The 23,167-nt window shown below is 40.7% G+C and overlaps 1 protein-coding gene across 10 annotated transcripts in view; it reads right to left on the bottom strand.

Annotated features, from left to right (window-relative positions):
• Positions 1–23,167, bottom strand: part of SEMA4D (semaphorin 4D) — a 101,780-nt gene that overhangs the window by 6,767 nt on the left and 71,846 nt on the right. For 8 of the 10 annotated variants that reach the window (XM_087741214.1, XM_087741208.1, XM_087741211.1 and 5 more), the window contains 10 exons: positions 22,253–22,346; positions 21,276–21,389; positions 20,183–20,334; positions 18,281–18,456; positions 18,012–18,168; positions 17,006–17,228; positions 16,441–16,556; positions 11,647–11,819; positions 11,360–11,403; positions 8,524–10,237 (listed from right to left, as the gene is read on the bottom strand). In XM_087741214.1, coding sequence (XP_087597340.1) covers positions 9,321–10,237; positions 11,360–11,403; positions 11,647–11,819; positions 16,441–16,556; positions 17,006–17,228; positions 18,012–18,168; positions 18,281–18,456; positions 20,183–20,334; positions 21,276–21,389; positions 22,253–22,346 — 2,166 coding nt within the window. In that variant the 3' untranslated portion in view covers positions 8,524–9,320. Of the gene's footprint in view, positions 1–7,150; positions 7,358–8,523; positions 10,238–11,359; positions 11,404–11,646; positions 11,820–16,440; positions 16,557–17,005; positions 17,229–18,011; positions 18,169–18,280; positions 18,457–20,182; positions 20,335–21,275; positions 21,390–22,252; positions 22,347–23,167 lie in introns of those variants that run through there. The other 2 variants (XM_087741215.1, XM_087741216.1) reach the window with 1 other exon arrangement.

The raw sequence follows: 23,167 nt of genomic DNA, 5'->3' as shown, positions 1-23,167 counted from the left end.
TCCAGAGCAGGGATTAAATTTTTAAGACACTATAATCTGGGTTCAGAAAGATAATTTTAAATCAGAGATCAAAGTTAGCACAGGAAGAGGTTAGTCAATCGTTAATATGGAAAACGACCACCAGCACTACCCAGTACGTGAATGGAAGTTAGATTCAAGGCTGATCACAGTTTCTTGAGCTGTAGGAGTCTGAGCCACTGTTGCTGACAAGCTAACAAAATAATAAATGGATAGTAAATGAAGCAATCAGGAGGGTAACACACTGGAAAAGTGGGGAAAGAAAGAATCTTTAAATTGAGACAAGCATCTTTGCAGTTTTCTGGAAACAGTGTCCAGGGTGGGTAACCTGAATCTGAGAGAACTGAGGGGTTTTGGTAGTTTCGGTTTTTGGTGGGTTTTTGTTTTGTTTTGTTTTTCAAATAGGAGCAATACATTCTAGAAAACAAACTGGAAATAGCTTGACAGCAATGAAAAAAAAAAAAAATCACTTAAAAAGCCAAGGAAAACAGATGTCTCTGAAACATCAACAGAGACTATTACTTTGAACACCAGATAGTTCATACTGCAGAACGCATGACATACTCCTTCAAAAACCTGGTGACTTTGTTAAATTACTGGTCCATTTTCTGTCACATCACCACAGCAAGCTGATGCCGCCTTGTCGAGGCAGATTAAAAGCAGGGAGCGCCTGCCGCGAAAGGCGAACCACGGAAAAGCCGGCAGAAGCAGGCAGTCACCGGCGGAGGCGATGCCCAGCGCGCGCAGATGGAAGTGGGACGCGGCATCTGCCTTCTCGGGTTGGAACTTCAGAGCAGGCCGGGAAAACGGCCGCCTTGCCTACGAGATGAAAATGCAATTCGTAACTGTCCACACTTCCCAGCAGGAACAGCATTTATTTAGATATTCTCTGAGTGGGTCCAAAAAAAGGTTTTGCAATTGGAACCCAGATAATTGCCTCTGAAGAATAATTAAATGAAGGACTGGCAAGGTAGAACTAGGGACTGGCAGAAAAAATTAGTCTCCAGCTTGAGTTTGCATACTTATTTTTGGCCCTCCCATCAGCTGGCAAGGCTACTACGTTGTTTTAAAATAAAGTGAAGAAAATTGGAGAACAGATTTCAGGGTGTAACCTGCTCTCCAGAAATCACTCCTGCCCTCCAGAGAGCGCAAGCTACTGCTTTTGCTCCTTCGTTTGCCAGACAGACCCAGCAGGAAGATGACTGGAAGAGATGGAAATGAGATTTTCATCTCCACTGAGGGGACAATGCACATGACATGCTGAAACAGCTCTGGTAAGCAATTTCTGCTGAAATAGTTAAAAAACAGTGACAGCTGTGTTCCAAATCCATACCCAGTTAATCAGCCATCACACTGAGGGATTAATTATTACAAGTCTACAGGTTGCAGCTCTCATGGGGAAGACAAGAAAGAGAAGCGTACAGGTAGTCAGTCTGCAAACAGGGCTGGTGGGGGTGACAAGAAGTTCTGAGGAAAAGAGCATCACGTTGGGGTTATGCTCCAGAGACTCTGATGCCAGTCCAAACCCATCACGTCTCACTAAGGCAGCCCTGGGAAATCCAGCTTTTCAGTCATGGCCAGGGTTTAGGAGTTGGTACCAGTGTACCGCTGCAAGCTGAGACATTACTGAATCAGAGCTGCCTATTAGTGAGGAGAAAAACAGTGTAAATATTTATGTTGAATTGCAAAAGAAGAAGGGCTAAGCTGGGACATCAAGTAAAACCTTGTAAGCAAATGATACATAGAAGTAAATATACAGCAAGTGAACCTCTCTCCTGAGAGAAGACACATGCCAAAAGTCATTTAGAAATTACATTTGGATCTCGATGACCCAAGTGTGAAGCAAACTTCTCCTTTTATATATACCTAGTCATACTACAAAAGCTGCCATGGATTCTGCAATACCTCTTTTTCTTGCCCTCTTGTAGTCCCCCCATAATAACGCGTATATGAAATTCAAAAGGTGACTTTTTGTGACCAACCCAGTTTGTCTCTGCGAACGGCCCGTGCAGCACCTGATTCCAGAAGTAAGCTGAAGAACTGAACTAAACAACTCGGCAGCAAAGCTGCTGCTTCCCACAGGTACCACAGGTACTTCATATAGGTACCGGCTGTTTTCCTTAGTCTCAAGAGACTTTTTGACAAATTATTTTCTGAAAAGGATGGCTTATTCAAACTGTGCAGCTACCAATCAAAAAAAACTTTTAAAACGATGCAATGGGCTTAAGCTAACTAAGCCCTCTGCTGACGTATGATGCAGCTGATAAAATTTACCAGTGAGTGTACAAGAACACTTACTGGTATTATATGGGATACACTACAACTTGCATGCAGTTTGAAACGTTTTAAGCACATTACAACAGTAATAATTACTTGCAGGCTACAACTGCTAGTCCTAACTGGACTGATTTCCTCACAGGGAAAAAGATATTTTAGAGTCTCTTCTTATGTTTTAAGCATTTATAAATTATCAGAAGTCACACATGAAGAGGTTTCTGAACTGCAGCTTATTATTCATTGCACAGGAAAAACCTGTATGAATGCAGCCAGCTGCACACTGTGCAAGGCAAGACTTTATTCAGCAGAAAAAAAAATGAAGGAAATCTTTTGAAGAAGTAGTAATAAGACCTTCTTGGTTCTGCTTCTCCTCTTTACTCTGCCCTTTTTTAACTTGATGTGCCTTATGCTTAAATTATGTTTACATTGAGGTTACACTAGTCCTTACAAGAAAATAACATATTAATGAAAAAAAAAAAAAGGAAAAAGGTGTTCTTCTTGCATGCCTTTCCTCATATTTCTTAGCTTGACCACAGCCTTTACATATAAAAGTGCACAGCAAAAGACACTTGTACAGAAATTTTTCAAAAATCTGCTGTTGATGCCAGAATTTAAGAATCCAGCATCCATGTCATAGTCCTTACAGAAATTAATTTTCAGTTGCCTTACAGCAGTGACTATGGAGGAAGCCATCAGAGCCAGGATAACACCCACACTTACAAAGGTGTTCAGTGCTGCTCTTTTTACACGCAGCGTCAGATATAAGAGGGCCACGCACAGATCCACACAATGGAATGGTGTTATCATACCAAGATGACTTTAAGTCAGTGCAGAAATCACTGAAACAAGTGGTACAAAACTACAGAATTACAAATTAACAGCTACTATCAGACTACTGTAGCCAAAGATGCTGAAACTGAGTTGTAGGTAGACAGCAGGCGATAAAGCACCAAAGGTCTGTGGAGACGCTAATTCATAAAGTGGGATATGAAACTGTTTAATGAGGTACAAACCTGGCACTCCCATAGGAGGATAAAGATAAACCAACCACAAATTACTGAACAACCATACAGATGAAAGTCAAGGGCATTCCTTCAACAAAGCATCACCATGTAAACCTCAAAATATACTGCATAAAAGCTAAAAAATTATTTTACAAAGTTTTAAAATATTTGTGCAGTGGATTGAATTGGCCTGGTAGATGCAGAGCTTTTCCTCTCTAGGCTACCAGTTAAACCATTTTCAGGTTTCAAAAATGATGTATCATGTCCACAGGCATAATTATTAAGAAACACTCATTACGCAAAGGTAGGAAGAGGAGACGTTCTGGGAATTACTTTATACAACAGTTCACAAAAAGAAAGACTAGCTGGAAAATGCAACTGGTTATAAAACACAGATGTATGTCCACGGAAAATTGCTGTCTGATATTTGTGTTCCTGTTAAGAGTAGAACAAAATAACGACCAAAGTAAAACAAACTCATTTTAAGATACTGACATGCTGTAATTTAAATGCTGTAATTTGTAGTCCTAGGCAAACATTTTGTTGTCTAGCACAAAGCACTTTCCTACGCAGGCTCATTCTGCTCAGGGTGCTGCAGGCCTGCACGCCTCTCCCGACGGAGCTCTTAATACATTGCACCACGCCAACCAACCAGACCACCCCAGGGCATCACGGGTGATGCAGTTCATCTAAAAAAACCTCACCCAAGGATGACTTACAAAAGCCACTTCCAGAGAGAAAGCTTACTCTTGTCCGTGGGCAAGTCAGCCTCTGGCAGATGAGCTCCTCCTCCCTGGGGCAACGGGCGCGCCGTGGGGTGCAGGAGACCCCCGCTGCAGGAGCACTCGGCGAGAGCGGTACAGCCAGCCCTCGGGCACCCGGACACGGCCTCGGGCGAGGTCCATTCCGGACTCGCTCTGCAGGCACTTTGCCTAGAGTTTTGCTCCGTCTGCAGCAGCGCTTGGTGAAGCACAGCTCCTATTTTCCCCACCCTTCTGCATGCCTTTCAGTGCAACTTCTTCACCAAAGAGAGGAAAACCACATGCGATTCCGATTCTTGCGAGTTATGGATCTTTTCCCGCATGGATGTGGGAAGCTTTCTTTGCACTCCTTTTAAAATAGCATAACCACAGGGAACAGGCATTGTACGTGGGTGTTATCAGGTACCCATCTCAATATCTCCATGAAATAATAACTCCTTCAAAGTATACTGCTGAGTTTGCATAACTTTTATGTTCACACTCCAGGGGTTATTTTAATGAGACTGAAAAGTTAAGAAACCATTGTGGAAAAACTCCAGCTTCAGACAAACTAAGGGAAGAGGTAAGACTTCTTGACACCATGGACACTGACAGAGTCTGAACCTGCAGGCCAGAAATACAAATACAAATATAAAGCGTACTGTTTTGCACTGTTTGTGATTATAAATGCATTTAAATTGTTGCTCAGCATACTCAGGATTTTCTAGTATGTCATTCTTCTGTGAAATTATGGCCAAGGATATACTACTCTATAGTTTGGGGAGGAGGTGTTAGTAAAACATTTTTAAGGAGAACCAAAACTGCTAGAAAAAGCCTGTTTCTACTATACCTACATTCAACAGAGCACACCAGAGGAATGATACAGCAGGTGCACACACCATCAACTCCCTGCCTCTCCCCTGCACCAGATGGTGTAGTATTTTGTTCAATTTATTTGAAGCCTGCCTCAAATGTCTTTAAAGGGTTTAAACATTCTGTAATGGGAGAGAAAAGTTCTATTAGAGAAAGTATACGGGAAACCTAACATTCGCCGGTGAGTAACTAGCAGACAGGTCTTTGGAGAAACGTGAAGACGTGAGACTCTTCAGGGGAGTAGAGAGGAATTGGGAGGTGATTCGTGAAGGGGGATTTATTCCTTCCTTTTCAGGAAGGGCAGGAGCACTCCATTCTTGAAAAACTCACTTTCTGGAAAAAAATAACAGTATGTGACAAGTGGCTGTTTGTGCTGTATGCACTTTAACTTAACGTTGTTGAAATGAGGCAGTTACAAGGTTGTAAAGTATTATCCTTAGGCGAGCTTTCAGGTTAAAACATGTGGGATGAGTAAGAGATGAGTAAGAGAACTCACCAACTCCTGCTGAGTTTCCAGACAGCTTGAAGCAGACATTTACAATTAAAAAAAGGAAGAGATTCAGTAATTCACATAAAAATAACGTTAGAAACGTAATTAAAAATAAGCTTCAGGTTTTTGACTGGATAATATGGCAATCTATGTATTTGCATCATACATTTGCTGACACCATATCATTTATGCGGAAGACCAGGTACAACATTTAATTCTCTGCCCATCTCATTTTACCCTTCTGCTCCTTGTGAACACATTTTACCTTATATTTATAGCAGAGGGAAATAAAGTTCCATTACAGCTATGTTTATATAAAGAAATATCAACAGGCACCGAAGGAGTGTGAATAAATCCCAGTAGAGAGCTCCCTAGTAAAAGCATTTGCTTAGCCACCCCCCGACCCAGGGTAAGTTTATACATCCTCACATGCAGGCCCCTGAAAGATGCAGAAGACGCCCATCAGTTTGGTATGCTGGTTTGCACTTGTGGGGTTTTTGTTTTGTTTTTTTTTTTTTAATCAATGGAATAAAGTTGTGATTCTGGGTAAGAGAAGGGTGTGATGCATCAGCCAAGTGCCTTGTTTCCCAAAGGCAGTAAAACCCCCATCCGTAACAGAAAGTCCCATCCTTCACTGCTTTCGGAGAGAAGTCAGAAACGCTTCCACAGCTGGCTCATCCTGCCCCTGCCTGCGCCATCACCGCACCTCTGGGACGGCCGATTCCTGTTACAGTTTCTTCCACTATTTGTCCCTACCTCCTCAGGAGGCTGACTTTAGGACACTGCTCCTTCTTGCTTAGGCCGACTGCCAAGGCAATTACGATTACTGACAATTTTTAAAAAGCAGCACGTGAGTATCATGTTAAAACAGACATTGCTGGATGAAAAAAGTAATTTTAAAATAAATTCCAGATCTGTAGCACAATTACCAGGCTGTTGAAATCCTCCCGCTGTTCTTTTTAGCCATGGAAATACAAATCATGCCTTTGTTAAGACCTACTCTAATAAAGATTTACGCATTTTGATCTGATTCCATGTACACTAACACACACTGACTCACAGACAGACCAATATGAAACAATGCTACTTTTTCAAATTAATCTATATCTATATTCTCTTCTTTTAAGGAATAAGGTTACATTTTAAGACCTGTTTAGATCCATTAAATCTCACTTAGCTTAAACAGGCAACTACTATCCAAACAAAAGCTGAAAGACAAATGTTGAATTTCTATAGGAAAAAAAAGCTTTGTCCTTCTCCTGTACACCTCAGATAATCTATTCTTTATAAAATGGAAGTTGCCATTACTGTAAGTACTTTACCATTTGAAATAAGTTAAGACTAAAAAGGAATAACTGACCTGGTCCAGAAAAATACACTAAATTCAAATCCAACAGAAGTGTATTTTTCAAATGGCATGTGTACCGGCAGTGAAAATCTTTACCTGCTAAACATCTACGTGCAATCATGATTCAGTGAACTCCTTCGGCATGCAAGTGAGCCTATTAAAGTCAATTGACGATTAATACACTAAAGTAGGCTGCTAAATCAGAGCCTGCATTGTACAGTACAGTATTCGCAGTGCCCGGTTCTGGGTAACAGCATGTTCACAATATATCCTAACGTGGTTTTTTTTTCTTCCTTCTTTTTTTTAAACATCAAAAAAGTAAAACATACACAGTACATGGCGACATAGCCAGACCTTTAATGCAGAAAATGTTGGTTTATACAGGGGTCCTCCGACTTACCTGTGGCTTGGCAGAAGAGGCGGAAGGGTCCCCGGACACTAACATGCTGTGCCTGGTCACTTAGGAAAGGTGGCAACAACATGACCTTTACAGGGTCTGTGCTAGACCAAACATCAGGCTGGGTACTGGTGGGTGAAGGAGGTGAATCACTTCCCACACAGGACAAAAAGGAGGTACCAGTAGGAGGGAAAGGTATAGGAGATGAGGCTGTGTGACAGAAGAGGACAGAAAAGAAAAAAAAGAGGGTACTAAGGAAAAAAGTTTTGAGAAATTCATCACACACTGAAGAAATAATGCAAAAAGACAAATGAATTTTAGAAGGGTAATAAGAGGAAGTGTCCCTAGGCCCCTAGAGAAGAGCGCTTTGCTTCTTCGCCCATGTTTCCTTCTCCATCCTTCCAATCCTCCCCAGCCCTGGGTTATAACCCATTCAAATAAAGCTGAGAAGAGAATTCTGCTTCAAATTAATTACAAAAGTTTTCACTTTTCCCCCTTAAAGGAAACCACAAGTAACATTAGTACTTGCAATACGGAAAGCAGTGTCATTGTGTCAAATTTCATAAAAGTCAAGATGTAATACAATTCATTTTAATATTTATTCTGTTATATGTACATAATTAAAATAGAAAAATAAAACCAAACTGAATCTTATAAAATATAAACTGTTTACACTAAGATGGTCTAAATTATGTTCGCATGAAAGTTCAACATAGAAAAGCAGCCCAGGCATACTGCTATTTACTGTTAAAACATACTCTACTGCTAGCAATATTTACAGAAAGACGCAGTGAGAGGAACAATTCTTCAGGACTGTACCGCACAAAATGCTTTTACAGACAAACAGTGCTGCTGTGAACCAGGCTGAGAACAAATGCACACTTTCACGTTTGCAGGCACGATTCACATGAACAGTTCGAATGACTGATTGTTTGAGCAGCTCCAGTTTCAGTCTCTAGTTGCACAGGAGATTGGAAGGTGTCATCCAGAAAGGGTGACGCTGCAAAGATTTGAGATTGGAAGGTGTCATCCAGAAAGGGTGACGCTGCAAAGATTTGTCACAAAAAGAAGCTGAGTTATTTCTGAATCTGAAAAAAAGAAAAAAAATCGGCAATGTTTTCTCATCAGGCTGTATCCTAACAGTCCATTCCAGCGAGTCACTAGCTGAATTACTGTAGTTAATTCTTCTTGATTCGTGTTTCGCTTCCACAGTGCAAAAAACCTCTCTCATGTCACTGCTAACTGACAGCTGCTTGCCTGTACTGTTTCATTAAAAAAAAAAAAACAAACAACAATAATATCCCCAAAAATCCAGGTTTGTATAGAAAATAGAATGTGACTATGTCCAGCTTGCTGGTTGGGGGGGGGGGGGGGGAAGAGAGGAAAAGCGTTCCTAAATCTATTATTTCCTCCCTCCCCACTTACTCCATGTTTTGTACTGATATTTTTGTACCTAAATTTCTAGAAAGCAGCAAAGAAAAAAGCCTTTAAACAAGATTATCCCTGAGAGTCTTACACAAATCAAGTGAATGCTATCCCCATTATACCTTAAAATCTAAGATACTTAAAAAGTAGTTAAAAAAATTAACTTTAACCAACTAAAGAGACCTAGTGTGCCAAAACACAAAGCTTAAAACTAAAAATAATCACTAGAAGCAAAGAAAAAAAAAAAATGTCCCAATCTGGACAAAAGTCTATAATTTACCAATCTGATAAACTAAACTTAATTTCCAATTTGGAATTAAAATGAAACTAGGTCTTTTTTTAATGGCAGCTAAAAATACGTGTGGGCTGAAGTACTTTTTAAAGCCAACTGAATTAGAAAGTTACTTTTATCCCATGGAAGAGCAGGGCTGAAGAACAAGCAAGTAACTGTTCACCAGAGCAAAGCGCTCAGTGGGGGGAAAATTGGGAACAAACAAATGGTGATCTGAAACTGGCCATTTTAAAAGAAAAAAAAAAAAAAAGACAGTACAACACAAGATGCTATGGTCTGCAGACAAGAACACCGCTTCTCTAATCTGGCGAGATCTGAACGCAAATTGGCTTGCTGTACAGCTTAAGCATGTAAACCCCGCTATGGCTCAGCTGTCACACCCACGCTCTCTGTGCTCAAACAGCTAGCCGCAGGACCACAGCTGATTTCCACCACTGAAATGGACGACAGGGTCCTTCAGTCCCCCTCCACATCCGAGTCGGCGTACTTGAGCTCACACTTGACATCGAAGGGCTTGTCCTTGGCCTCTCGGGATGCCTGCGAATCCCCAGGCTGCAGCTGGCCATTCCCACAGTCGGGCTCAGTCTCATAGCCGGTGTCGTGCGCCGGCTTCGGCTGCTCCCCGCTCTGGTGGCTGACGCTGCCTTGCTCCACCAGCGTCTCCTTCACGCTTTGCTCGCAGTCAGAAAAATCTGACTTCGTTTTCTTCTTACCAAGCAGCACGACAGAGCGAAATTTCAAGCACTGCCCTGGCAAGTACCCTTTGTAACAATTGTAGGAGAGCAGGCACAAGAAGAGAATAAAAAAGAAGAGGAAGAGGAACATCAACAGGAAGTTATCGTTTGACTTGAGGAACATCGTCTTTTCCGGGACTGCATCAGGAATTGAATTGAAGAGCTCCGTGTTGGAGGCTGCACTTGTTAGAACAGGGCCAACAGGCTTTGTTATTATCCTTGCTGTTGTTACCGGTACCATCTGAGTGGTCGAGGTGTGAGCGGCAGACCCCTCGGTTGATACAGCTGACACTTTTGGCACATCGCTATTACCTTCTGTTGGTGCAGCTGCCACAGTGGGGCCCACCGTGGTATGCTGGATCTTTTTCAGTTCCAAAACATGCTTAGCCAGCACTTGAGAAAATTTCTTATTCTTCACTTTTTCTTCTGACAAACACTGGTAAACACCACTGTCTCCTTCTGATAAATTGAAGATGAGCAGTGCCTTTTCCAGCAGACGGTACTTGGGGCTCTCCACTCTCAGCACATCGTCTTTGAACTTCCAGACGACCTGTGCCAGATTGGACTTTTGAGAACACTTGAGTTCTGCTGTGCTCCCATGCTTGAATGTATGCTGTAGGGAATTCTCTCTTACTTTATCTGGAACATCAAAATAAATGTGCAGAGTATCAGCAATGATTCCCGTTTGCTCTAGTCCGTATAGTTTCACGAGACTGTGCTATAGTCTTAATGGAAACGTAAAGATTACAGCATTCAGATTACCTCACAGGACCAAGGTGACAGCATGCAAGAATCTCAGTGAAATACCAAGCTACAGCTGCGTGTGAGACATCAAGACAGACTAAAAGATAGGACACCTCAAACGCTAAGACAGCCTCCACTTCTAAAGATGAGACCTTGTTGATCCACAGCTGAGTGTGCATCTGAGATGAGTCATTGTTTGAGACAAGATGCTGAACTTGGTATCACTTTATATGCAATTGGTGCCTTTTAAGTAAATCAGCAACTACAAGATACCCAAGAAGAAATTGAACGAAGTGCTGTTACTCAGCTTAAACTCTTCTAAAAAAATATCAGCACTTACTGGCACACCCATAATGCAATACCATAAATTAACAAAAAAAAAAAAAAATAACAAGCAAAACTCTCATGGCAGTTCATGCTTTGCTTGGTAAATAAAACTCTTAAGAGCTTTGTTTACTGCAGTATGTATCTCCTGTAACACTACTCTTCTTTAAGATCTCCTTGATCTGGTGGCAGCAGCACACACCATGAAAAAAGGACCTGTGGTTACTTGCCTTAAAGCACTATGGAGGGTACTTCAGCTGCTCTGTATCATGTTCTGAGTCCCCCTCCCCTCTCACCATAAAACCAGCTTTTTTCAGGATCATTTCATCTGATCCACCAGCAATAAACAAGCACTTATCAAGGCTCACAGCAGAATGTCAAATGCTGTATCAAGAGACAGAGGCCTCTGCACTAGAAGTACTTATGGTAAATACTGCTTTCATTCAGAAGTCGTTGTTGAGGTGCCCCCGTTCATTTTGGAGATTTGTGCACTGCACACTGAAATGTATACAAATACAGACATTTTAGACAACATGCAGGCTGTACAGATGCTCCAATATTCAAAAGCAGAATCTCATACCTATTAAAAAATAAATGAATGTCCAGATAATCACAAAAACCAAGATGAACTAAACACAACTCTTTCACTACGCCACCTAGACATGTGAAACAGCTCTTCAAAGACTAACTCACCAGAACAAGACGATGCATCTCCACCTATGTTCTGAATCCAGTTCCTGTAAAAGGAAGTCCAAGTATTACAACTTCAAATCTTGTTTCCTACAGCCTACCCATCCTCTCGTACTGAGCAAGATTCATCTAATTTAAGTAGCACAAGCTAGATAGGAAGATAGGATAGATAGATAGGAAAAAAGTCTGTATTTGAAAACATTCAGTTAAAAAAAATGCCTGTTATCGGTAAGGGGCAAGACTGATGCAAGAGTCATTGTAACTGTGAGGTAACCAAAGGCTACCATTACCTTTCAATTTCACTTTCTTTAAAAATATCAATGCAGGAAGCTTCAACAGGTTTCCAAGCACAGTAAGGATCCCTTGCTAAAACACAGTCAACACAAGTGGTGTACTTGTCACAGAATGCCACCGGAGACTGAACCACACCAGAATTTGAACCAGCATAGAGGTATCTTCTGCCCTAAAAAAACAAAGCACAACAAAAAAACCACAGCCAATCACTTTCTCAAAGTCAAACAATCCAATTCGTGAAACAATTTAAAAATTATTAAAAGTGAAGAGTTGCATACATACAGCCATGTTTGTAAAAACTGGAGCATGAGGGGAATAAGCATTTTCATTAGCTTTTATTTCTAGAACGGAAAGGAAACTTAACCTGAAAATATTCAGTGATGCTGAAAGTACAGAAAGACAAAAGAACAAAAATCTGAAATCAATACAGTTTATGAGAATGGAAAGTAACCAGATCTAACTGTGGCTTTATCACACAGTTTTTCCACAAATACGAATGCACCGACAATTCTCCTACGAGGCAAGGCAAGGCAAGGCAAGCCTGTGCTGATGACAAGGCTGCAGCAGGCACACGCAAGCCTGAACAGGCAAGCCTTGCTGTACATAGGACCAGCTCCTGTAAACCGAAAGCAGCCCTACTGCCTTCAGCTCTTCTACCAGTCAGGTCTCTGCAGCCACATCAGCATCATGATGCCTTACAAGAGTCAAACGTGGCTGCGTACTTGCTGCTCAAGGAGGAACACCGCATAGTATTCAAACTATCCACTTGCACCACACCTAGGAAAAGGGGGACATAAACAGAACAGCTGTTTGACCCACTGTTGCTGGGGATCCCAAACAAGTCTTATACTGAGCACAGCAGGAAAAGACCATGCTCATCTCGAACAACCTTCTCATAAAAGGCAGGCAGCTGCCCTATTTCACTCATTTGGTTTCAAAGCTCAGGGAAATGGATGGCTAAAGGTACACTGTGAATTTACATATTATTATGCAAAGTCTTGAGAAAGGGGCCTGCGCTGCAACCCAAAACCACCAGTGACCAACCCTCCAGTCCTTTTGATAGGCTGTGCATACAAAGCAGAACAGCACACCCCACCTTGGCAGTGGGTTGGCTTCCTCCTGAGCAGAATACCGAGTGGATTTATCAGCACCCCACCGCAGTTGTCATGGCAAATGAGCCGGATCCAAGCACAGAGTTGCTTTTCCTGTACTGCAGCTATACGGACCTCAGTATGTAGAAATGTACTCAGGGGTCATGTCTGCAGTGAGACGGCTTGACTCCAGCAGGATGAATATGGTCACAAAGTGATGGGCAGACATCCAAGAAAGATTTCTAGTAGAGAAACATTCTTCAAAAACCTCATGTCTGTGGTACAGACTTTCGGTCTTGACATCACAAACAGCCTCAAGAAAACAATTAAGAGAGCATCTTAGGGCTTAATTTACATTTTGGAGCTCACTGTCACTCTTTCACTAAGGATGTAAGGAGGTTTTGCCATGAGAACTCGGAACAGGTTAGTCTCTTTAATGCAATGATCATGAGGAAGTCTGTCTTAAAATTAAGCTAATGAACGATGCTTTCTGACTAACAGCAGTCTCTAGAGGAAGCTACAAGACAAGCACAAATCAGTTTGGATCTGTTTCATATATGAAGTGGGCAAACAGCTTTCAAGGAAACTCTTGACCCTGGAAGATGAAAGAAAGACAAAACTGGATCAAAAAAGAATCTGCTGGCACTGCTGAAAGATGGACTTTGAAAGAGAATCAAACTTCAGAGACATACATTCAAATGCAGTCTTTCATCCTGAAATTTAACTTACATTAGTGTTGGACTATGCTGGAGTGCCCACAGAAGGAAGTCTGCAGTGGTGGAGATGTACAACTTTCTAGGACACGCTTCCCACTCTGCCAGAAAGCTCCCCCAATGCACTGAGCACTGCTCATCTCTCTAGCACTCCACTAGCTAACATCCAAGCCAACAGTGCAACACTGCGCATGGATTGTCGTGTCTCAGCACGGTTCCCAGCTGGTACATCCACAAGTTCAGAGAACATGCAGTGAGCTGAGTAGACCATTTTAAAAAATCCAGACACATCTTTCAGTCAAGCGGGAGTGATGAGGATCTACTGTAGGCTCATCTGACTCTGCCCACTACCCTCCAAAGAAGGTGAAGGTATGTGGGAAGGGCCTGGAGACTACTGCAATAAGTGTTCAGAAAGGACTCTGACTCCAGAGAGGTCTGAAGCCCACCAGCAGGGTAACAAGTATTACCCTCTTGTGGTTAACCCATTACTATGAGATGCCACTACACATATCACAATACCAGCGCTATGAAGCACTTCAGCAGCAACTGACTGTGATTGCTACTGTGTGTCCAAGGAGGTAGAAACTTGTGTTTTCACACTGGGCAGCAGAAGTAATCCCTGCTTGGGTGGTACCACGACTATACAGCTTTCATGAGTCTGGCACCTGACACAGCCTCCAACTCCTCACTGCTGAAAAGGACCACTGCTTTTACGGGAATGTATTGGGCAGCACTGCTTCAGTTCTGAGTGTTAGTTTTAGGTATCAAACGTTATTCTAGAAACAGGGAAATGTTTCCATTGTTACTCTCCATAGCGCCATGCGGGAAGCAGTGTTTTGTTTCAATCCTAAGCTTTGAAAGAAGTTTCTTTGCGAAAAGACAGTGCGTTCCCTATGCAGCCCCTATGCCATGTCTCACACTGCCCCCTTTCAAGACATTCTTGAGGAACCGAGAACGTGGCACCTGGATTCAGAGCAAATAAATTCAGAGCCATCATTTCTGCACCAGCCTTGGCTACCAAGTGCATACTGAAACTGCTAAATCATGTGTCTTTGGTATAAGGCTGTAATGCCTATCCCTTCCCCTCCACTCTCCAGAAATGGGGGAATCATAATTAAGCTAGTGTATGAATGATCCCACAATTTACCCACAATTAGAAGAATGGGCATTAGCATATTGATTAGAAGAGTTACCTATCATTATCTTCTATCACAGGGCAAATGCTGAAACCTCCTGCCAAAGCAAGGCATTTGAAGCTTTCTTTGCAGATAAAGCAGAAGAAACCAGCAAACCTTTATATATGTATATACACAAACACTATACATATATACACATACATATATATATACACAGACATATATAGTAAGTTGCCAGTGTGATGCATCATACAAAAATAATACAAACATCTTTACTGAAATCTATGAGCACAGAAGTTTTTAATCACCGATTTTCATCTGTCTATCAAAAGTATATTCTGCCTTCAAGACTTCTTTCTAATGTAAGCATGAAAGGACAAATAAGCATGCAAGATGAGCTCAAAAGAATTATGGCATGAAGTTCTCTTCCACCAAGCTGATCATGTTGGCATGCAAAGTTTTATTAAATATCACACAAAAATAAAAGCTGTTTCTAAGATATCTTGGCAGTATTCCTAAATCCCTAGCTGCAGAGCATTTACCAAACACTAGGTAGCTACTGAATACCAGCGTTACTACCAGACACTTCAGAAGACATTCTTTCCTTAAGAAACCCTAAAACTTCACCAGTTGAGGGGTCTGACGCTACAAGCCACTGCTTAGGGTAATTATTTCACAGACATTCACAGATCTGCAGGTCTGAGTAACTAGGCCCAGAAGCTTAACTCGTGTACAAAGTACACACAGTGATTATCCCCCCGCTGTCACAAAACCACTCCAGGATTAAATCCAGAAACTGATTAATAGTGCAGAACGACCGGTGAGTTTGGAGCCTGCAGCTAGGCTTGTGTCCCCAAGCTGGAGCTGCAGCTGGTGCCCCACCGGGCAGACAGGACCTCACCAGAGGTCCTCAGCCCCAGCCATGACTGCTCTCAGGATACATCTAGCACGCAGGAGCCTGAGAAATTTGGGACAGCAGAAATAGATTAGTTACCCAACGTTACTAATGTTCTCCACCTAGAGAAAAAGTCTTATGAGGAGCAGCTGAGGGAGCTGGGGTTGTTTAGTCTGGAGAAGAGGAGGCTGAGGGGAGACCTTTTTGCTCTCTACAACTATGTGGAAGGAGGGTGTAGCAAGGTGGGGGTCGGCCTCTTCTGCCAAGTAACAAGCGATAGGACAAGGGGAAACGGCCTCAAGTTGTGCCAGGGGAGGTTTAGATTGGATATTAGGAAAAATTTCTTCACTCAAAGGGTAGTCAGGCACTGGACCAGGCTGCCCAGGGAAGTGGTTGAGTCTCCATCCTTGGAGGTATTTAAAAGACAGGTAGATATGGTGCTTAGGGACATGGTTTAGTGGTGCAATTGGCAGTGCTAGGTTAACAGTTGGAGCTGATGATCTTAAAGGTCTTTTCCAACCTAAACGATTCTATGATTTGTCAGAAAGATGTTATCACTCCTCTGCTAAACCCTTGAGTATTTTTCCTCACAGATTTGCAATGGCCACAAGGGGTCAGGATTTTTACACTACTGCTAAAGTGAAAACTGGTACCTTAAAACATGTTACAGCTTTCAGCTTCTGCACATGGAATCCAAGTGAAGACCTGCACACCTGTGCCCACCACCACCACCTTCGCCGTATCTACATACCTTCAGAAGCTTGCTACCTACCAAACACACTGAAACGCAGCAGGCAATATATGATACTGCTGCAGCACAAGGAGTTACAGATGCAGCCTTTAGCTCTGTGCACAGTGACAGTCGTCTTTCATCACAACAACGTTACAAGGAGGTACTAAAAAATTTTGTGGAAGAGCAAAGTGAGATGAACGCTGTTATGCTTATAGCACTTACTTTTTTGGATGAAAGCAAGAGAGTTTGAACTGGCTCAAAGTTTGGGAAAAGCTGTGTTTCTTCAATAATATGCATTCCATTTTCATAGCTGATAGCTTTGTGCAGGGCTCCTCGATCTGAAACAACAAAGCAATATATTTAAGTAAGATCCTTGAAATAAAGAGCCAGGGAAAAAAATGCACAATTGCTGTAAGTTGTCTCAATAATCTGCTTGCTGTTCAACTGAAGACTTCACACAACTCTGTGCCAATGGCAACCATCAAACCTGCCATCATAAGGAGCTCTGAGCAAGAAACAATATTTTGGGACAAAGAATGACCACTTAGGGATTAACTTATGTGTGTTTTTGCTGCACTCATTGCAGTTTTGCAGTTCTTTTCATGCAATACTTTTTCAAAGCACATAAGATTCTCCAGTTACTCACCATGGCCCCTAACTCTTTAACGAAAACACCAGCTGGTGTAAAAGCACTGTAAATATGGAAATCTCCAGAGTTTCTCTTAGAACACACTTCAGCCTAAAGAATCAGTGCATTATTAAAAAAGAAGTGCTTTGCAGAACTCACCTGTACTGATGAACATAACATCATATATGGTGCCATTGAGTGCTCTTACTCTGTCTACTACAATCTGGGTATACTTCACATCTCGTTTTACTAGTCGAGGTCTGTCTCCCATTGGAGTCACTGAGTCATCCATTAGAGGATGATCTTTAACAAACTGCAATGTTTTGTCTGGTAAATTCAGAGAACTCATGTAGTTTGATGCTCTGGCTTCATTGTTTATGCACTAGCGGTGGGGGAGGGAAACAAACAAAAAAAGAGACAATCAAATTATATCACTTACTTGTACAAAATAGAGACAATTAACAGCAGCTAGATGCATTTTCTTCTCTGCCTTATTTTGGCCAGTAAGCACACCTTTACATTATACTCATTCTACTGAGAGAGGTCTTCAGGTCTCATAGCGCTTTGGCTTCTGCGATGTACTAATCCCCGAGAGCTTTGGCTTACATTTTTGTTTGTTTGCGTTCCCAAAACACATTTTAGGATAATATTCTTTCTGGACTCTCATGTTTCTGAACTACTTTTAACTGTCAACTCATTCAGCAGTAGCAACAAGATGACTGCACATCTTGAAACATACAAAAGTAAGAGAAGTCTGAAGGAGACCCAGCACTATGAACATTTTAGTTTGCAGAGCAATGCACTGCATTGGATAAACCTGCTGAACCTGAGACAATGCAGTGATTGGTACACTTCTGTTCATCTGAACTAAAAAGTATTTTATGTCACCTAGTGTATACTGACATCTATTTCACCACTAGAAAATTAGTAACAAAATAATGAAAATACAAAACCAGCAAATAATTCAATTGTAAGTTAAAAAACCCCACTCTGATTCCCGGATACATCACTTGAGTGTTTTTCTACGAAGTCTTTACTACAAAAAGTATCGAGATCAGGGCAAACTAAAATTAAGCTTTAGTAGGTTATCTAATATTTTCTAGTTTCTTTACTCCTGAGCATTAGAAAAGGACTAATCATCAGATCCAAGATTACACAAACTTACCGCACCAGGTCGAGGATTAGGAATTTCCCCATTGTATCGTACCCACTTTGTATGAGACTGTTCTACTGTAGCACTCTGCATGTATTTTCCTTTCGAGAAAACCTCTTCTACAGTAGAGAGATTGTATGCACACACTGCTGACAGCCCCACATTATTCCTAAAAGTCCAGGAAGAAAGAAAAAAAAAAATCAAAGGAGTAATTATTACTTATTGTAGCAAACAACTGAGATTAAAAGTATTTATCCGGGAAAAGGCTATATCGCACTTACAGTTGCGGGGTGAAGACTCCATATATCACTGGTTCCTTCAAAGTTGGAGACTTGAGAATAAAAACATCATTGATAATATTGAAAATTAAATTCTTATCAGGGATGGTACAAATCAATCTGGCCTTGAGAAAGGAAGTCCACTTTTTCTGCAAAGTCCTTAATCCTCCTTGGTCCCTCTTGATATTAAAAAAACAAAAAGGTGTTTGTGAGGAGAATTAGCAGCATTTTTGCATTTAAGAACCACTGCTATACGGCATGAAATTACTGAGCCCTGTTATGTTCTAACACTTAATCTATAGCAACATCAATAAATGTTAACACATTCACAAACAGAAAAGTAAGGAAGCCACAGGAAAATTAGTTGATTCAACAAAAATAATGCAGAATGCTTTCTTATCAACACATAGAGGTAAGATGAGATACGAGATTTATAAAAGAACCATACTTCAGCAGCACTTGAAAAATTGAGATGAGCAATGTGCCCTTAGAAAAAATCCCTGCTTGTTAGAACAAGTAAAATGACCAGTATTATACTGTCCCTTAAGAGAAACAAGTAACATTACACTTGTTCTGTGACATCTAAACTGTGATTTAAATTCTAATGTTGCAATATGCACTTAAACTTGCCTGACATTAATAATTTCATTAGAAGAAATGCAGCAATGGCTTAATCCTGCAAGCAGTTACCACCTTTATTAAGGATTTGCAGAACCAAGGCTTAAAGAAGGAAAGATAGATTGACTAGAAATGTTCCAAAATATTTGATACTCAAGCTGTAGCTCTGTTAATTCTCTTCAAAAAGCAGGCATATTTGAACATTATTAATATTGCGCATTCATTATCCAATGCTGTTATGCAAAGTATTAAAGGAAATCTGCAAAATTTATGAAAACAATTAAGTATAAATCCTTATAGATTTGCAACCTGACATTGATTCCTATTTCAAACAAACAGCAGCAATAAAGCTCTCATATTCCATGACACTCCCCTTTTACAGCGTGCACAAGCTGCCAGCAGGCAGAGGGCCATAATAATAAGCCCCACGTAAATCTGCCTCCAGCTGCTTGTTTAATGGAAATCTCAAGGGCACTAACTTGTTATTGATGTTTTGACTTCTGTGTTTAAGTATAAAACAGTAAAGTCAAAATAAAACATTTCAGCCTCATCAAAATGAAACGGCTAGATAAATTTCCTGTTGGAAAAAAAATCCTGAGGAAATTGATACATTCCACTGCAAAGGTTTTTGTTAAATCAACATTTTCTCCAGGAAAAAAACCTCTTTCATCAGCAAGACTTTTAACCAACGCTCCTGCGTACGTACTTGAGTCAGCCTAACACACTGAGGTTTAAGCGCAGCAACTGTGACAGAATCAGGCTGCTGGTGACCGTTTTCCTCGAGGCTCTGGCAGTTCCAACAGCTTCATGGAAGTCCCATCTGCTACACCACAGTCAACAGCTATTCTGCTGTGGACATAGCTACAGTTTTGTTTGTATACAGCTACTTGAAAGTAACTTGACAAACATCCTATCCACTCAGCTTCAACCAAAGTCAGTTCTTCCCAGGGAGGTGTACATAGAGTTTTTAAAAAAAATAAAAAGGAAAGCCAGGGGACACACTTTTTCTGTTGCTGGGTTTTGTAGTGGTTGATTTTTTTTCCCCAGGGGTGGGCAGAACCCTCAGGTGCACTGAAATTTCACCATTGTTCAAAATTAAACCAAGTATTTGATCCCAAAGCAACAATTAGGCTTTCTCAGTTCTGAAGAACTGAATGAAACTGCTGATTCACTAAGTTCGACCACTTCCATTTAACTGGCAGTAAGTCCACAATAATAAATACTTTTTAACACACACACACACACACACACAGAATTCTAGTAAAAGTAAACTGAACTATATCCCACCTTGCACACTCTAGCTATTCTTGGAATCATCAGTTTTCCAACAAATTCATACTCCACAGACACCTCGGTGAAAAAGAAGTATATCTTGTCATCTTCTCCATCTGTGCCGTTTTGATCTGCTCTTATCACATCAGCAAAAACAAAATTGGGCTCTACAGATACAAGAGAAGAATTTTATATTATATGAGACTACTAACTTGATTCCCTCAAAGACCCTCTAGGAGTCCTCTTCACCCAAACTTCACACTGCATTTACCTGCTCTCCAGTCACTGACTTGCCTAGACAGTTTGCTGCTCATAGTATGAATAGCATTTCTAAAAAAACAGAAAAAAACCAAACCCACCAATCCTATGTGAAAGCACTGAGATACCTGAGAGATCTCTATGGTCTGATACCTCGTTACTTCAAAGTTCTTCAGTCCACACTCAAGCGTGGTTTTCTAATGGGCCTGGAGGGTTACCCTCCCTTGCCTGCCTCTCCTCTATTTTAGCTATTAGCTGAAACACTAAAAATGACAGTGTCATTACAACATGTATTACAAAACTCAGTATCCTGTATTTTTATCCTGTATTTTTTGGACATAATGCATCTTTTGGAATATGCTAACTTCATGTTTTGGTCCTTTTTGGCAGAAAGCCACAAACGTCTGAGCATTCACAAAACCTGGTAAATTTTGAAATTCAGGAATGGAAATCATCAAGAACCGTGATCAGCTCAATTTGAAAACCCATTAGAGACCAAAACCATTCTCTTCCTTACTATATCATAACTATGCTGCTTTATTGCAAGGATGAAGAAGTAGATACAAAATAAAACGCAGCCCTTTAATGTCGAGTTGAAGCCTGTATGTCTTGAAGCTGTTCGCATTGTCAATGCGTATAAAAATCCTGGAATTTCAAAGTAAAATCTCTTGATGGCACACATGAGGGCACACACTCACATGTCAGTGTATGCCAATATAACAAAATCCATTCTCTTTCAGATATTAGACAATTGCCCCTTACCCCAGCTAAGACACAAACTCTTTGTCTGCAGGTGTGACATTGAAGAAGGAAGAACAATTTGGTTGGGCCAGTTCTCATGCCCACTTACCATTAAGCCAAGGTATTGCATACTCTGTTCTCAGAGGGCTCTGGTGAGAGTGCCGTGAAATGATAGGTTCACTTCCCAAGAAATTGTAGGAAGTCCCAGAATAAAGCTCCTCATCTTTAACACAAAAACAAATATTTTAGACTTTCTTATGCACTGGATACCAAAAAGGGTACATAAATATTCCAGGAGACTATGTAAGCTTAAACTTCCCACAAGAAAAGATAAGCAAGGACTTCCTCTAAATTGCCCCAGACATCTTCTATGTTTACATTTCTGCTGACGATTCTCAAGGCTAACACTTCCATGCTTGGGTTTATTATTGCTGTAACACAAGCAACTAGCTACAGTCAGCATTCTTTTTGTGGTACTTCAACACTTAACATGTAAACCTACAGTTTATGCACAAACATGCAAATTTACTTAAGAAATGCTACAGAAGTTTTGGAATTAATTACTCTCTTTCTATGCCACCGTTATTCAAACTCAACTTTTAAGAATTTAGGCAGCAATACAGGGAGTGTGTTCTTTTCTTTCTCATTTCCTGTTTCGTGTTACTTTGAGCTTCTCTTTTATGATCTTGTGACACCAGGGTACAGCCATGAACTCATGGATATGTCTCCAGGACAGCTAAAAAATTCTACTTGTTAAGTTTATTGAAATGACAATAATTGATACTATAAAGGCAGTAAAAGTACATTTAGACTACCTGGACTAAATATGTTAAACACCTGAAAATATAGTTTAATAATTAGTATTTTAAAAGTTGCTTCCAAAACAACCCATAGTTTTAAGATCTCCTTTTAAGAAACATGCTAAGGCTGACTACATAAGTATTTTAATGTCTATCTAGATATACAGTAAATATGTAAAAGTATGGATGCAATCTACCACTTTGATATTGAGAGACTGGAGAATGACAGCAGGAAAAATTGAACATTTTTATACATAATAATGAGGTATGCCAAGTCTGAACTTACCAACCATAACAGATGTGTAGCTTTGAGCAGGATCAAATGGACATCTGCCCTTACCATCTTCATTTTTACCTCCAAGTTCAAATGAAATTAAATTCTGCAAAAAGTTAAGTTGAAAATGACAAAAAAAAAACCTGTTAGCACTTTTTCTTTCAGCCACTTGACTCGTGCAAAGGTAACTTAAAAATTAACACTAAATAATGGACTATATCATCAACTTCCAGCATCAAAGGCATTTTTTGTAAGATTATAAAAGGTGTATGTGTTTTCAGAAAATCTTATCGAGTCCAGCAGACAGAGAGGAAATGTGATCCTATGATTTGTGAGGGCGGGAGCAGAAAAGAACAGAAGACGAAAAGTTAAATCCAGACAGATGTCAAGAAAGAGCACCCAAAAAAGCCAGGCAGCAGGAAAGGCAGAGAAGTTAATTGATATATGGAAAGACCTGGCAATTATTGAATTAGCCCACACAAAAACAGAGAGTCTTAGAAATCAAGAAGGCTTTCTGAAGTGGCTTCAGCAATTTTTGACTTTACGTTAAATTTGTGAGATGGAGCATAATCCAACTAAATTTTAAAAAGCAAAGTATTTTGGCTGCTACTTTGTATATCTCTCAAAAACCAAGGGAATGAGGATCAGGAAGATGACGGAAAACTGCAGCCACCCTACTGGGGAAGTGATCAGTTATACTATGTAATGAAGACATTGGACACTAAGGGCAATGACTTCTGGCAATGTTCCAGAGGTGATGGCAGGCAGACTTGCAGGCAGGGGACACAAAAAAGAACAAACAATTACAAAATTTCTCAATTTCAGAATTGTTAAGAGCTGCGGTAAGAAGAATGATACAAGAGTCAGCAGCGAGAAAAGAGAGTCTTAATTTTGTGCCAAGACTTCACTCTGAAGCATTCAGCACTA

Source organism: Nipponia nippon, unplaced genomic scaffold (assembly GCF_047370975.1).
Source record: "Nipponia nippon isolate SJK-2023a ecotype South Korea unplaced genomic scaffold, ASM4737097v1 scaffold_8, whole genome shotgun sequence".
NCBI lineage: Eukaryota > Metazoa > Chordata > Aves > Pelecaniformes > Threskiornithidae > Nipponia > Nipponia nippon.
Note: the sequence above shows the minus strand (reverse complement) of the source record. Positions and strands in the feature narration are given on the sequence as shown.